Genomic DNA, 14,913 nt, shown 5'->3' with positions numbered 1-14,913 from the left:
CAACTCAAAATCTACAACAAGTAATAATAACACTGTTGCGGCGCCCAACCCGATCCAATATATATCTAACATAGTTGCAGCGTGCAACCCAATCCCATATATATAACACTGTTGCGGCGTGCAACCCGATCCAATATATATAACATTGTAGCGGTGTGCAACACGATCCAATATATAGAACATTGTTGTGGCGTGCAACCCGATCTAATTTATATAGCATTGTTGCGGCGTGCAACCCGATCTAATATATATAACATTGTTGCGGCGTGCAACCCGATCCAGTATATTTATATACCTTAAACTCAATCGTACCACGAGTCTCGGCAAGGGATCAACAATAAACTACACTATCCCGGCAAGGGAATTCAACAGTGAAGTATATACGTCCCGGCAAGGGAGAATCTGCTATAACCAATCTCAACTCAATCCCTACTCATCTCAGCTAACACCAATACTCAACCTTAATTAATTTCCACGTAAATAAACTAAAGCCTTACTCAACATCGAGAATCACCAGTCAGAACATCCGTAGAATCATTCAAGAACATAACACATATCAATTTAAGACTCACGGTCATGCTCGACACCAACGTATAGAAACTCGTCACCATGCCTATACGTCATACTCAACAAAAAACAATTAACAAAGAGGACACAACTCCTAATCCCTCAAGCTAAGGTTAGACCAAACGCTTACCTCGATGCCACGAACACAATTCATGATTCAATTATAGCATTACCCCTTGATTCCACCGCCAATGTGCTCTTATCTGGTCACAAATTACTTAATTACATTAATAAACGTTAAATGAATCGACCCCAATGCATGAAAATGGGGTTTCCAAAGTTTTACCTAAAAAGTCAAAAATCGCTCCCAGACCCACATGGTTTAAACATGAGGTTCGAACCATAATTCGATTACTCATTCCCCCACGAACCCAAATATATGATTTGTTTTGAATTCGGACCTCAAATCGAGGTCCAAATCATCAATTTTTGAAAAACCTAGGTTCTACCCTAAACACCAAATTTCCCTCATGAAAATCATTGATTTTTGAGTTGAAATCATGTGAAAAGATGTTAATGATTGAAGAAAACGAGTTAGAAAGCACTTACTAATGTTTCGGAGAAGAAAGGTTATTTGAAAAATCACCTCTTATGTTTTTGGGTTTTAAAAAATGAAAAATAACTGAAAATCCCATTTTAGTATACCCCTCTCTGACCCCCTATGCGGACCGCACAAAATGGAGTGCGGCCGCACAGCTCACCAGGTTGACTTCAGTGATATATTCTAGTATTTTGGCCATAACTATCTCTACAGATATCAAAATTGTGATTTCTTTACCTTTCTGGAAAATAGACACAAAGGATACAACTTTTGTTTTTGAATCATCTCAAAATTCCTTGTAGATCAAAAGATATAGGCTTCCGAAGTCGGACAAGTGAAATGTTCCTCACCGCGGACCGCACAGAATCTAGTGCGGACGCAAAGCCCTCACCGCGGTCCGCACAAATCTAGTGTGTCCACACAAGCCCCTCTGCGGCAGCATTCCTCATTGTGCGGACCGCACTGGTCTGTTCAAAGGCCTTCCACCCATCTGAACTTGCAACAGCTATGTTTTTAATCCTACAACATCCCAGAATCTACCCGAAACGCACCAGAGCCCTCGAAAATCCAAACCAAGTGTGCATACTAACTCAAAAACATCATATGGACCTACTCGTGCGATCACATCATCAAAATAACATGTAAAATCATGAATTAAACCTCAAAACTCAACATTTTCATCAAGAACTCTCAAAGTTCATAACTCTTCAACCGGAAGTCCAACTCACGTCAAATAAACTCCGTTTTCACCAAATTTTACAGTTACTTTTCAAATACTATAACAAGTTTGTACCGGGCTTCGGAACCAAAATACGGGCTCGATAACAATGGTTTCAAACATTAATTATTTTCTTTATTTCTTAGATAATTCAGGAAAATAATTTCTTTCAAAAATTGATTTCTAAGGCTTGGGACCTCAGAATTTATTTTCGGGCATACGCCCAAGTTCCATATCTTACTACGGACCTCTCGGGATCGTCAGAACACGGATCCAGGTCCATTTGCTCAAAATATTGACCAAAGTAAACCATAATTAAATTTTTAACTCTAGAATTTCTATTTCTCTTATTTTCAAATAGAAGGCTTTCCAGATATAGGTCTGGACCACGCACGCAAATCAAGGTGGGGAAAATGGGAGGTTTTTAGGCCTCAGGACACTAAATGCAGTTGCAACACAAGTGATGACCCTTTGGGTCATCACATTGAACTTGAACTTGATTTCTTGAACTTGAACTTGATTGCTTGAAGCTTGTAGAGAAATTTGCGGTGTTTGATCCACGAGCTCTCTCTTGCTTCTTGTTATAACTTCTGGTGTCTTTTTTGAGTTATGAAGACCCCTATCTATAGTTGTAGAAGGGAGGAGTTGTGATAAGAACAAACCCTTTTCGACCAATCAAATTGAAGTGTGATATGACCGCATTTGATTGGCTAGAACATGTCACTTGCACACGTGGTGTGATTTCATTGGCTTTTTAGTGTGACTTGGCATGCCTTGTCATTTTGACACGTGGCATGATCTTATTGGCTCTTCCGCTTGACTTGGCGTGCCACGTCATTTGACACGTGGCACCAAACTAGGCCTCTAGGAAGATGACATCTTGGGCTTAATGAAGTGGGCTAATTACTTTAGCCCCAATTAAATGGGCTAGCCCACTTATTTATTTAATCTATATATATATTGGACTTATATAATTAATTCAATTATATTAGTACATAATATTTATTTGGACTAATGTATCTTGAATTTAAAATATAGTCCAAATTATTTTATGTATTTTCTTTTAATAAAATTTATATGCCTACAAATACCCCTACTTCAAGACTTGTCAAAATATCAACTTATTGACTTCTAAAAGACGAGGCTTGAAGTACTATGCTTAAACGATTTCCAAGCTTTCCAACATGAACTGTTTTATTCTTTTAATCTATAATCCATGCCAAGACTTTAATTTATAATGAACTAATCCATGTGAGCAAATAGCATAGTGAGAGATAAGCTCATGTTAGACAAAGTGAGTCATGGCAATTTTACGTTTGCCACGTAGTTAAGGTCAAGTGGCCAAAGACTACCAAGAATATTATTTTAATATTAAGCTTGGCCTCCAAATGTGCTTTCATTTGCAAAGAATTGACGCAAAACAACGTGAAAGAATTTGCAAGTGGTTTCCGCATTAAGTTTGGACACCTACGGCGGCGTTTTGTCCTCCAGCCCTTACGTGGCTTAAACAATTAAACTAGGAAGCTATTTGATCCCTTCTTGAAGTCTGCCAATCATACCTTACTCATACAAATTGTAGCTGTCGGCTTTCAACTATCCGAGTCCTTTTCAAAGATAAATTGTCTTACCGTCCCTCAGCGAAATTACTATTTGACAGCCACCTTTTACTTTTACTATATATATGGCACAATGCTTTACGCTTGTCATCATCAATTTGCTGCCTTTTCTAGCTGTTTTGAGTCCTCCTTTGACGATTCAGAATCATTAAGGCGAAGGTAATTTTTTTCTTCTTTTCTTGTGCATTTCTTCTTTTATTGTCTTTCTTTTTTCTCTTTTTTTTGCAGGTCAAGAAAGTGAGCAGATTCCTTCATGCATGAAGAATGCAACTTTAGGTGTGAAGGGATGAGTACTCATCCTTGCCCGAATGTCGGAGAGATTACTCTCATGGCCCGACTACCAGAGAGATTACTCTCAATATGGCCCGACTACCGGAGAGATTACTCTCAATATGGCCCGACTATCGGAGAGATTACTCTCAATGTGCTCCGACTACCGGAGAGATTACTCTCAAAATGAACCGACTACCAGAGAGATTACTCTCAGAATGACCCGACTACCGGAGAGATTACTCTCAATATGGCCCGACTACCAGAGAGATTACTCTTAAAATGACTCGACTACCGGAGAGATTACTCTCAATGTGGCCCGACTACGGGAGAGGCCAACTTAAGGTGCAAAAGGACTTATATGTCCACCTTAAGATTCGAAAATTATAGTTCCTTTTAAGGAAAAACCCACGAAGAGGTTGACTTAAGGTGAAAAGGGACTTATATGTCCACCTTAAGATTGAAAAGTAATAGTTTCTTTTAAGGACAAACCCACAAAGAGGCCGACTTAAGGTGCAAAGGGACTTATATGTCCACCTTAAGATTGGAAAGTTATAAAGCTTCAACTCGAAGACTTCATGGACTTGATGACGTCGACTTGAACACTTGGAAAAATTTGAAGATTTGGCGGACTTTGCAGACTTCAACTTGAAGACCGGCAAACTTGAAGATTCAGTGGTCTTTGATGTTTCCATCTGAAAAATTTGAGGGCTCAAATACTTCCACTTGAAGACCGATGAGTTTGAGGACTTCAACTTGAAGATTTCAACTTGGAGACTTGGAGGGCTTAGATATCTCAACTTGAAGGGTGGCGAACGTGAAAACTTCAACTTGAAGACCGACAAACTTGAAGATTTCAACTTGGAGACTTCGAGGGCGTAAATGTTTTAGCTTCTCTTTTGCTTTACATTGTCCGACTTTTATCTTAGTCGCATAATTTTCAGCTTTAGGCGCTTGAAATAAAAGATTCATATTTTATCATGGGTGAGTTCAAATAATGAACCATTTAATTTTTCAAAAATTAGACTTCAATATCTAATATATCAAAAATTTAGAATCAAACACCTTCAGAATCGCCCTAGATAAAATTTTGAAACCAACTTTAGATTCCACCATGTTGAAAATTTCAGATTTGTACAGTCTCACTAAAAAAATCATATCTTGGTGTAGAAACGTCAAAATTATAAATCGTTTGATTTCTTGAAAACTATACTTCAAGATCTAGAACATATCCAAAATTCTCAATAAAAACACTTCAAAATCATCCCAGATAATATTTTGAATTCAACTTTATATTGCACCATGCTATCAATTCCAGATTTGCGCAGTCTCACCAAAAAATTCATATCTTGGTTTATAAATGTCAAAATTATGAACTGTTTGATTTATTGAAAACTAGACTTCAAGATCTATAACATTTCCAAAATTCTTAATCCAAAAACTTTAGAATCATCCCAGATAATATTTTAAAATTAACTTTATATTGCACTACGCTATCAATTCCAGATTTGTGCAGTCTCACCAAAAAGTCATATCTTGGTGTAGAGACGTCGAAATTATGAACCGTTTGATTTTTTTGAAACCAAACATCAAAATTTAAATTATATCAAAAATGCAAAATTTAATACTTTAAGGATAGTTTCAGATAATATTCCAAAATCCGCGACACACTGACGATTTTAGATTGCGCGACTTCACCAAAACTTTTGTATCTTGGTATGGAAGCCTCGAGATCGGAAGATGTCTTACTTGCCATCAATCGAAATTTAAGATCTATATTCTCACAAATATATTTGGTTCAAGTCTCACTGAATTTGAAATGTTGTGCCAAACAATCTTTTCCTTATACTTGTGTTTCCTTTTGACGCCTCTCTTCTCCTCCTTTTTTTTATAAGGCAGAGGGCGGACTTGGAGAGCAACAAACTTGAAGGTTTGGCAAACCTGAAGACATAGAGAATCCCTGTACTTCAATGCAAATACTTGATATTCTCCTAAAATCGTCCCATTTAAGATATCAATTTACCATGGAGGGTTGCCCCCTTTAAATCAAATGAGATCAAAGTTCAACAGGAGGATGACATTTAAGCTTGATCTTACATTCCTTCATGATTCATTCGAACAACAATTGGGGCATTATGTATATTTTGAACTTATGCGAATGAACTTAGAATGAAACTCTAAGTTGCCTACGTACCTCGGTGAAGAGGATCAAGTTATACTGTAGTTCAGACTGGGTGATTTTTTTTATGTGACCTAACTTTTACCTAGGCCGCCTCTTTCGAAGTTTTTAACCTAGCAGACTCTTTTTTTTGTGGGGGCCGTACACAGTTTAGACTCATGCAGGCCAGGAGTGTAGCAGCATGCAGTTTAGGCTCATACGTCAAGGAGTGTTGCAACTTCAAGGATAATACTTCTTCAGAAACTTGCCATTGATAGGGCCGATTCTCATGCCATTTGCGTCAACCAGCTTGTAAGCCCCACTTGAGTAAGCTTCTTGTACGACATATGGCCCATCCCATTTTGAAGTGAACTTCCCTACAGGTTTATGGGAAGTATTATGGGTCTTCGTATGGTAAGGACTTGATCTCCTACTTGAAAGGATCTCAGGCGAACTCTTTTATTGAAGGCACGAGACAGTCGAGCTTGATAACATTCGAGACTCTGTTGAGCTTCTAACCTCTTCTCATCAACAGCCTCTAACTCTGCTAATCGAAGTTGATCATTTTCTTCATCATTTATCCCTTCTTGAATAGCCAGCCGTAATGAAGGTATTTGACGCTCAAGTAGCAAGACGGCTTCGACTCCATAAATGAGTGAATAAGGAGTCGCCTGTGTTGGCGTGCGGTGAGTCGTCCTATATGCCCATAGAGCTTCTTCCATACGGTCATTTCAATCTCGTTTGGATTTGGAGATGACTTTCTTTAACAAGTTGCATAGAGTTTTATTGAATGCCTCAGCTAGACCATTGGCGGTAGCATTGTACATCGAAGAGTTACGTTGCTTGAAGCCAAAGAGATCACAAATCTTGTTCATCAACCTATTATCGAATGGATTTCGATTATCTGTTATTATGTAATGAGGAATGCCAAAGCAATAAATAATATTTACTCGGATGAAACTTGCAACATTTTCCTTCTTTACTTCCTTAAGAGCAATAGCTTCAGCCCATTTTGAGAAGTAGTCAGTCGCAGCCAAGATGTATAGGTGCCCACTAGAGGACTTTGTAAGTGGTCAAACAATATCCAATCCCCAAGCATCAAATGACCAGGATGCAACAATTGGGTGCAACACTTCAGGAGGTTGATGAATAAAATTCACATGGAATTGACAAGCCTTGCATCTTTGAGCATAGTCCAAGCAATCGTTTACTATCGTTGGCCAATAATATCCCATACTTTTTCTATGGAAGTAGAGCTTTGGTCCAGACTGGTGTTACCCACATACCCCAGAATGCGCTTCTTGCAAAGCTTGGAGTTCTTCATCTTCCCCTATGCATCACAAAAGTACTCCCTCGAATGATCTTCTATATAGGGTATCTTTATAGTAAAGGAAGCGAGGTGCACGACGATGGATTTCAGTTCTTCTCCGCGGATTTTTTGGAAGTATACCATAGCATAAGTAGTCGTTAATGGGTTGTCGCCATTCTTCTTTCTCAACTTCAGAAATAGCGACGAGATGCTTGAGTTCATTTTTTCACCTTCAGCCTCATTTGGTAGCGGTGCTACCTATTTTTGGCAGATAGTAACTTACGCTTGATCAGGTAGGATTAACGATGAAGCTAGGGCAGCTAAAATATCAACCTTCTTATTTTCTTTCCTTGGCACATGCTGAATAGTCACATCACCGAGCCACCCCATTAATTTTTTAGCGTAATCATGATATGGGTGTAGTTCAGGTTTCTTGACCTCGTAACTACCTAAAAGTTGATTGACCACTAACTGAGAGTCACCAAAGACTTGCAATTGCAACCGCTTCATTTCAACAGCCATTTCGAGCCCAAGTATTAGTGCTTGATACTCAGCAACGTTGTTAGAGCAGAGTTGCGTCAACGTAAATGAGTAGGGCAGAACACCTTGAGAAGTGAGAAATACTACACTAGTTCCAGCTCCTCCGCGATGTGCAACACCATCAAAGTACATCTTCCATGGAGGCTTAACTTCGATGACCATGGCGTCCTCATCAGGTAGTTCGTCAGTTAGCTCCCAATCATCAGGTATTGGGTGACCTGCCAAGGAGTCCACTAACACTTGTCCTTTTATAGCCTTTTGAGGGATGTACACAATTTCAAATTGTTGAAACTGGAGATACCACCTTGCTAGTAGATCACTAAGGACATGTTTTGACATTACGAACTTGATGGGATTTGCTCTAGAAACCAAACGAACGACATGAGCTTGAAAGTAGTGCTTCAACTTTTGGATTGAGAAGACTATCGCCAAACATAACTTTTCAATTGGCGAATAATTCAGCTCATTTGGTGTCATCATCCTACTCAAGTAGTAAAGAGAGTTTTCTTTCCTTTCACTATTTTCTTGGGCCAATACTGCTTCAACAGACCTTTCTTGTGCTGAAATGTATAGTATCAACGACTTTCCAAATATAGGGGCTTCCAGAACAGGAGGCTTCATCAAGTAGGATTTAATGCTCTCAAAGGCATTGCTACACTCTTGGTCCCATTTGCAAGGGACACATTTCTTCATAAGGCAACTGAATGGTTGGCACCTCCCAGCTAGGTTTGAGATGAATCTCCTAAGGTACGCTAACTTTCCCTGCAGATGTTTCAATTCGTGAATGTCCCGAGGCTCAGGCATTTTCAAGATTGCATCTGCTTTGGCTTGATCAATTTCAATCCCTCGATGTCAAACAATGAAACCAAGGAACTTTCTGGAAGTAACTCCAAAGGCGCATTTCAATGGATTCATCCTAAGTTGGTACCTCCGGAGCAACTCAAACACCATTCTCAAATATTTCAAGTGGTCGCCCTTCTCTCTTGATTTTACCACCAAGTCATCAACATTGCATTTGACATTCTTGTGGAGAAGATCGTCAAAATTATTCTGCATAACCCTTTGGTAAGTAGCACCAGCGTGTTTCAAGCCAAAAGGCATTACCTTGTAGCAATAAATACCCTTGGGGGTATGGAATACAGTAAGATCTTCATCTTTTGGCGCCATGCAAATTTAGGTATAGCCTAATGAACCGTCCATAAATGAAATTGCCTTGTACCCAGTAGTAGCATCGATCATCAGTTTTGGAATGGGAAGCGGGAACTTATCTTTTAGACACGCATTGTTAAGATCCCTAAAGTCAACGCACACTCGAATCTGGCCATTTTTCTTCCTTACAGGGACAATACTTGAAACCCATGTTGGGTATTTAACTTCACGAATAAAGCCAACTTCGATGAGTTTGTTAACTTCGGTTTCAATCAAGGGTACCAAGTCTGGCCTAAAACACCTTTGAGCTTGTTTAACAGGGAGAGCACTTTTTTTCACTACAAGGTGATGGACTGCTACTTTCGGGTCCAAGCCAGGCATCTCTTTATAACTCCAAGCGAAGACGCCCCTGAAATCCTTGAGTAACTCAATATAAGTGCTTTCTTCATTAGCTTCTAGTAAAGCACTTAGGTAAGTGAGTCTTGGTTCTTCATCGGCGCTAAGGTTAACTTCTTTTACGACATCAACTGTCGTCTTCACTCCTTCTTCAAGTTCAGGTGGATCATCCTTCGCATCTTCATCTTCTTGAGGATCCCCATCATTGAAGGATATGTGATAACATGGTAAAACATACTCTAATTCCGCATTATCCTCCATTGAAGATGGAACGACATTCTCGACTTGTACAGTAGCATGATACAAAGAACCCACACTTTCTTTATCTTCGTCACGTTCCTTAGCGTAGACCACAGTATATGGCTTTACCTTCAGTACTTCTTTACATGAAACCACAAGTTTTGTTTGTCGCCTCATTCTAGAAGGAACCCAACTTTGGAAATTCTTAGAGATCTTCTGGATTTTGGGTGAAGCGGGTGTTCTTATACTTTGAAAATTTCTCCGGAAATTGTTCCATTTCTTTAATGGACCCAATCTTTCAAACACAGAGGTCCTCACAGGTGATTTTCCAAGTCGATCAAAGACAGAAGGCTTGTTAGAAGCGGCTGATTCATCTTCTATAGTGATATAATTGCTGCTCGCCCTTCTTATTGAGATGCACACTGGTGACGGTTGGTTGTATCCTAAACCTTCACGTGGTTGCCTCGTTGCATCTTCTGATGGGAGCTTCCCTAACTTTGACGACTCATTGAGATTGTATCCAGCTTTTGCAAATAGCTTGTAAGCGTTAGGGTCAAAACCTTCATCTGTTCGCTTTGTAGGGAGTGCCACATTCTGCAAACGATTTTGGGCTACAAACCCTGCAAGCGGCTTTGAGGACAACTTTACTGCCTCAATTCGTTATACCGAAAGAGTTAACTCCTTTAGCGTGTTCGTTTGGAGATTAGATGATTTGCCCTCGTCTTTCTTCCTTTTAGGGACATATTGGAGCGCATGAGTCACTTTCTTGCCATAAGACGCAATACCTGTTGATACCCAATGTTTTCCTCATATATTCAAAATATGATACATGCATTTACAAACATGCACAAGTGCTTTGCAATTTTTCTACAATTTTTTAAGGCCCTAAATCCATTTATTTCTGCATTTTTAATTACATAAATGTTCAAAACTATTCCTTATATTATTTTTATGATGATTTAATCATCTAAATTCATCATTTATGATCATATGAGTGTTCAAACATTTTAATTGCATTTTTATAATTATATTTTCATGTTTAAGACTATAATTGTATATTTTGCAAATATAGCCCCTACATAGGTATAAATACATTATCTATACAGAAATTGACTTTTTATGATTTTATAATATTGAATAATTATTTAAAATCACCTTCATGCTTGAAAATAATTTTTTATCATTTTATTAGCTATTTCTAAAATTATTTTAATTATTAAAATGGGTATTTAAATAACAGCCCCTAATTTACACCCAAAATAGGACCCCCAATACAGTTTATTAAACCCAAGCCCAATTCAAATCAGACCCAACCCAAGTAAACCTAACCCGACCCAGACCCCCTTCTAATCTCGGTCGTTGATCTCTGAGATCAATGACCCTTGTTCTTTCTTGCCATATTAATCTCAAATGACCCCCTAACCTAACCCATTTCTCATTATACTCCGCCGCCTTCATTCCCTCAATCTCTTCAGTTCTCTCTCAACTCAACCTAACCCTAATCGCCGTCACCGGTGAAGGCCTCCTTTCCATGGAGTTTCTGTGTATTCTTCGACTATCACCGATCTTCTATACCTCTTAGCTGTTTGATTACATGGATCCTTAAAAGAATCTCAAGTAGATTCAACCTGGTTCTTTGTCCGGAATTTGTTTACTGGCCTGTCTAGGGCCATTTTCGTTTGTGAGTACTGATTTCCTCATATATTTTTAGTTTGCATCCATGGTTCTTGACTGTGTTTCTTTCATCTCTGTTGTTTTGAAACCTTAGTTCTACAAATGCTTGAATCTATTCAGATTTTTGTAGATCTGAAACGATTCGAGCATTATTTGGTGTTTTCCCTCGAAAATCTTTTGTTTTGGTTAACTGCTTCGATTTCATTTACCTTCTTCTAAAACTAGGGTTTGTCCTGAGTTTCTTCAAAAGGATTTTAACTTTCAAATGTTGAATCTGACTATCTCTTTACATGTTTGATTAATTTTCGTGTATATGCTCAAGCCCTAGATATTCTTGTTTGTGACGCTGAGTTCTTCAATTTTTTTGTTATTTTGTTTATTTATGTGAACCAATTATATTGAATAATTCTATTTTAAGTTTTGAATAATTCTTTCCTGTTAAAATCAATATTCGTTGGGATCTTTACTAATTGATTTCTATTTAGGGTTCGAATTAGATTTTCCTGTTAAAATCAGTATTCTTCTGTGATTTTTTTACCTACTTCCTTATTTGTGACTTTAATTAGTAATACCTGCCTTATTTAAACTATCAGTCTGGTTTAGAGGGTTTAATTGACTCCTATATGGTGCGTTATTGATTTCTTACATTATTTGAGCCCTAATTTATACTGTTAATTGACTATACCTATTCTAGGGAGTCTCTCCCAGATTTTCTCTATGAGTTGATTGGTTAAATCCCCAGATAAATGGTTGATTTATTTGATTACCCTTATTTTATGAACTATGATTCACTCTTTACCTTATTTGTTTTTACCTCACTGAGTGCTATATATACTCTTATTCTGATTCTTCTAAGGACACGAACAATAGTTCACAAACACACTCACACACAAACTCTGCTCTCATCTCTCTCTACTACTTGTGTTCATTGTTTGTCTAGTCAGCTAAAAGCCAGGACTAGACTGTCGAATCTTGCTACTTTACTTTCTGCTTCTGCTTCTTTAACTGGTATGTTCTCACTTTACTATCATGCAAACCTCTGTATGATTTGATCTGTGTATTTTCTATTCCCAGCATGTCCATTTTATGTTACTAAATTAGTAGTATTTTATACCAGCCTGTTTATCTTTAACTAGACCTATGTGATTCATGCTCAGTTAGTATGTATACTGCCATTCAATTAGACTACACACTTCCTGCTATTCAACTCAACTTATATGCTTCCTTATAATACTATACCTACTTCTGTCTTAATCGAACCTATGTGTCCACTACAATAACATGTTTACTTCTATGTTGACTGCAACGACATGTCTACTTCTGCCTGATTGAACCCATGTGTGTCTTGCTCTCAATCTGTTTATTCTTGCTTTAGTTAGAATTCTGTGTTTCCGTATGAACCAGACTCATGCTTATTTCTTCTTCACTAGCATATCCCTTCTATCTTATGTTCACCTATGACCAATATGACTCCCCAACCCTACTATCCCTCTGTATATGACTGAATGCTCACCTAGTGGTAGTTAATTAACTAAGTTGAAACTCTAAGTTACCTTGTTTCTATCTATTATTTGACTGCTGAGACCTTTATTTGAGTTACAATGATTGAATGGCCCTTACTTCCTGAGAATCCCAAAACTATTTTCAAAAAAACTATCTCCTATTTCCACCCCTATTCTTAGAACACTTAGGGTCTTGCCCCTCTAGTGTAAGCATTGCTTAGGAGTCCATGAGGCTCCTCTGAACTTTGATACAGCAGAGTTGTCTTTCCAAAACCTGTTCACAAAGGGTTACTTTAAAATTTTCTGGTGTGAGCATTGCCCGGGGTCCCTGAGGCCCTTGGGAACTTTGACACACCAGGATACTATTGGATGCACTATGAGGTTATGGCATTTTTGGACTGGTTGAAGGCCCGGTCTTCTAGGTTTATCCTTTGGGCCTATATTCAGGCTCCCTATAGTTGTAGCAATTTCACTCCTGTAATTCATTATTAATGTTGGTCTGTAATAATAATTTCTTGTAAACAGATATTGGGGAAATTAGTAAAAGGGAGGGATTCTTACACATACCCTGTTGGGAAAGGGTAGATACCATGACTATAGGTTGTTACAATATTTTTTTATTTAGATACCATGCCTATAGGTTGTTACAATATTTGCTTATTTAGATACCATGCCTATAAGTTGTTACAATGTTTGTTCATTTAGACATCATGCCTATAGGGTTCAAAAATTGATCCTGCATTCTAGATAACATGTCTGTAAGTTTGCTTCGATGTTTGCTTAGATACCATGACTATAGGTTGTTACGATACTATTTATTTAGATACCATACCTAAAGGGGTTTTTAAAATTAATCCATCCTGCCTGTAAGTTTGAAAAGATATGTTTCTACACGTTAACAAGGTTTAGCGCAGTCTTCTGCATATTTTAAAAGTAACTTCTTTATTTAGATGCCATACCTATAGGATTCTAAAACCAATTTCTGCATGTTAGTTGCCGGTATCTATAAATCTAAAATCAGTTATCACACCTAGACAACATTCCTCTGATTTAATAAACTCAAACCGTTTTAAGCTGATTCCCAGAATTTTGATTGCATTTAGACAACATGTTTATAGGGTATTACATATCTACACCTAGGCAAGCCTATAGGTAATCGAGGTCTAATAAAATTGTGGAACTATGCTTTGCTTATTTGTGACTGTCCAGATTCAGCAAGCCCCTGTAAAATCAGTAGGCAGTTTGATTAGTCCTGTATCGCCTTGGCTTAACGCAATGCTGCATATTCTCTGCTTGTCATGCTCACCTAGGTATCCTATTCTAGGACCTTTCTGAAATATCTAAAATCTATTGTTTGTGACGTGCACTTGCTTGCTTTATTTGTAGAGGTAAAATGTGAGCCTTTTAACTGTTCTATCCTTAGTCCAGTCCTACTTGTTTTGTTTATCGCCTAGAGTTTTCACCTTTTAATTACTGTAGGAGAGTCTAGATCCACCTTAACTAGAAGTCCTAAATACCTCCGGGACTATATAAGTAAATGGACGGGTAGTGAATGCATAAGATATATCTTAAGGTTGCTAGAACACTTTAGGCAACGACCAATGGGAGGGTAATTGGGTAGTAAAAGGATATGATGGCCTGTGTGCTAATGCCACGTGTAACCCCTCTAGTTGAGGAAGGCTTACCGGGTATTGTACAAACGTGATCCTATAGGCTAACAAACCTAGGACTTCCCTCATCTTATTTACATATGTGTGCTTAGACTCTTTATCTGTTAAATTTCCTTTATTTTATATGTGTGCTTAGACTACCTATCTGTCAAATGACTAATTCACATAACTCAAGTCGGCCGGGATCCACCGTTGTGGACCGCGAGGGGTTTCTAACACCTTCCCCTCAAGGGTTTTTTGAGCCCTTACCCAATCTCTGGTTATGCAAACCGTTTTATGAGTTACTTGCTTTAGGTGCCCTAACGCACCTTAAATCCGTTAGGTGGTGACTCTTTAAATTCAAATACCCAATTCCCAAAAGGAAATGAGTTGTTCCCAACGAATATCGAAACCCGGACTCCGCGAGGAAAAAGGGGACGCGACAGCATGGCGACTCTGTTGGGGATATTTTAGGCTCTTACCATAACGAACTTGTTTTTGTGAATTAGTCTTAAGCATGCTTTATTATGTTAATACATGTGCACCCTTTCCCTTTACCCTTTACTTGGATTTAATTGCTTATT

The 14,913-nt window shown here is 38.2% G+C and overlaps 1 protein-coding gene across 1 annotated transcript; it reads right to left on the bottom strand.

The window, feature by feature from the left end:
* Positions 1-7,458: 7,458 nt before the first annotated feature.
* Positions 7,459-8,886, bottom strand: LOC138872500 (uncharacterized). Its single transcript, XM_070150650.1, has 3 exons — positions 8,713-8,886; positions 8,270-8,481; positions 7,459-8,080 (listed from the first exon to the last, which is right to left on the bottom strand). The coding sequence occupies exons 1-3, from the start codon at positions 8,884-8,886 to the stop codon at positions 7,459-7,461; spliced, it is 1,008 nt and encodes a 335-aa protein (XP_070006751.1).
* Between the last annotated feature and the right edge of the window lie 6,027 nt (positions 8,887-14,913).

Source organism: Nicotiana sylvestris, chromosome 7, assembly GCF_000393655.2.
Source record: "Nicotiana sylvestris chromosome 7, ASM39365v2, whole genome shotgun sequence".
NCBI lineage: Eukaryota > Viridiplantae > Streptophyta > Magnoliopsida > Solanales > Solanaceae > Nicotiana > Nicotiana sylvestris.
This window is presented reverse-complemented; position numbering and strand designations above follow the sequence as displayed.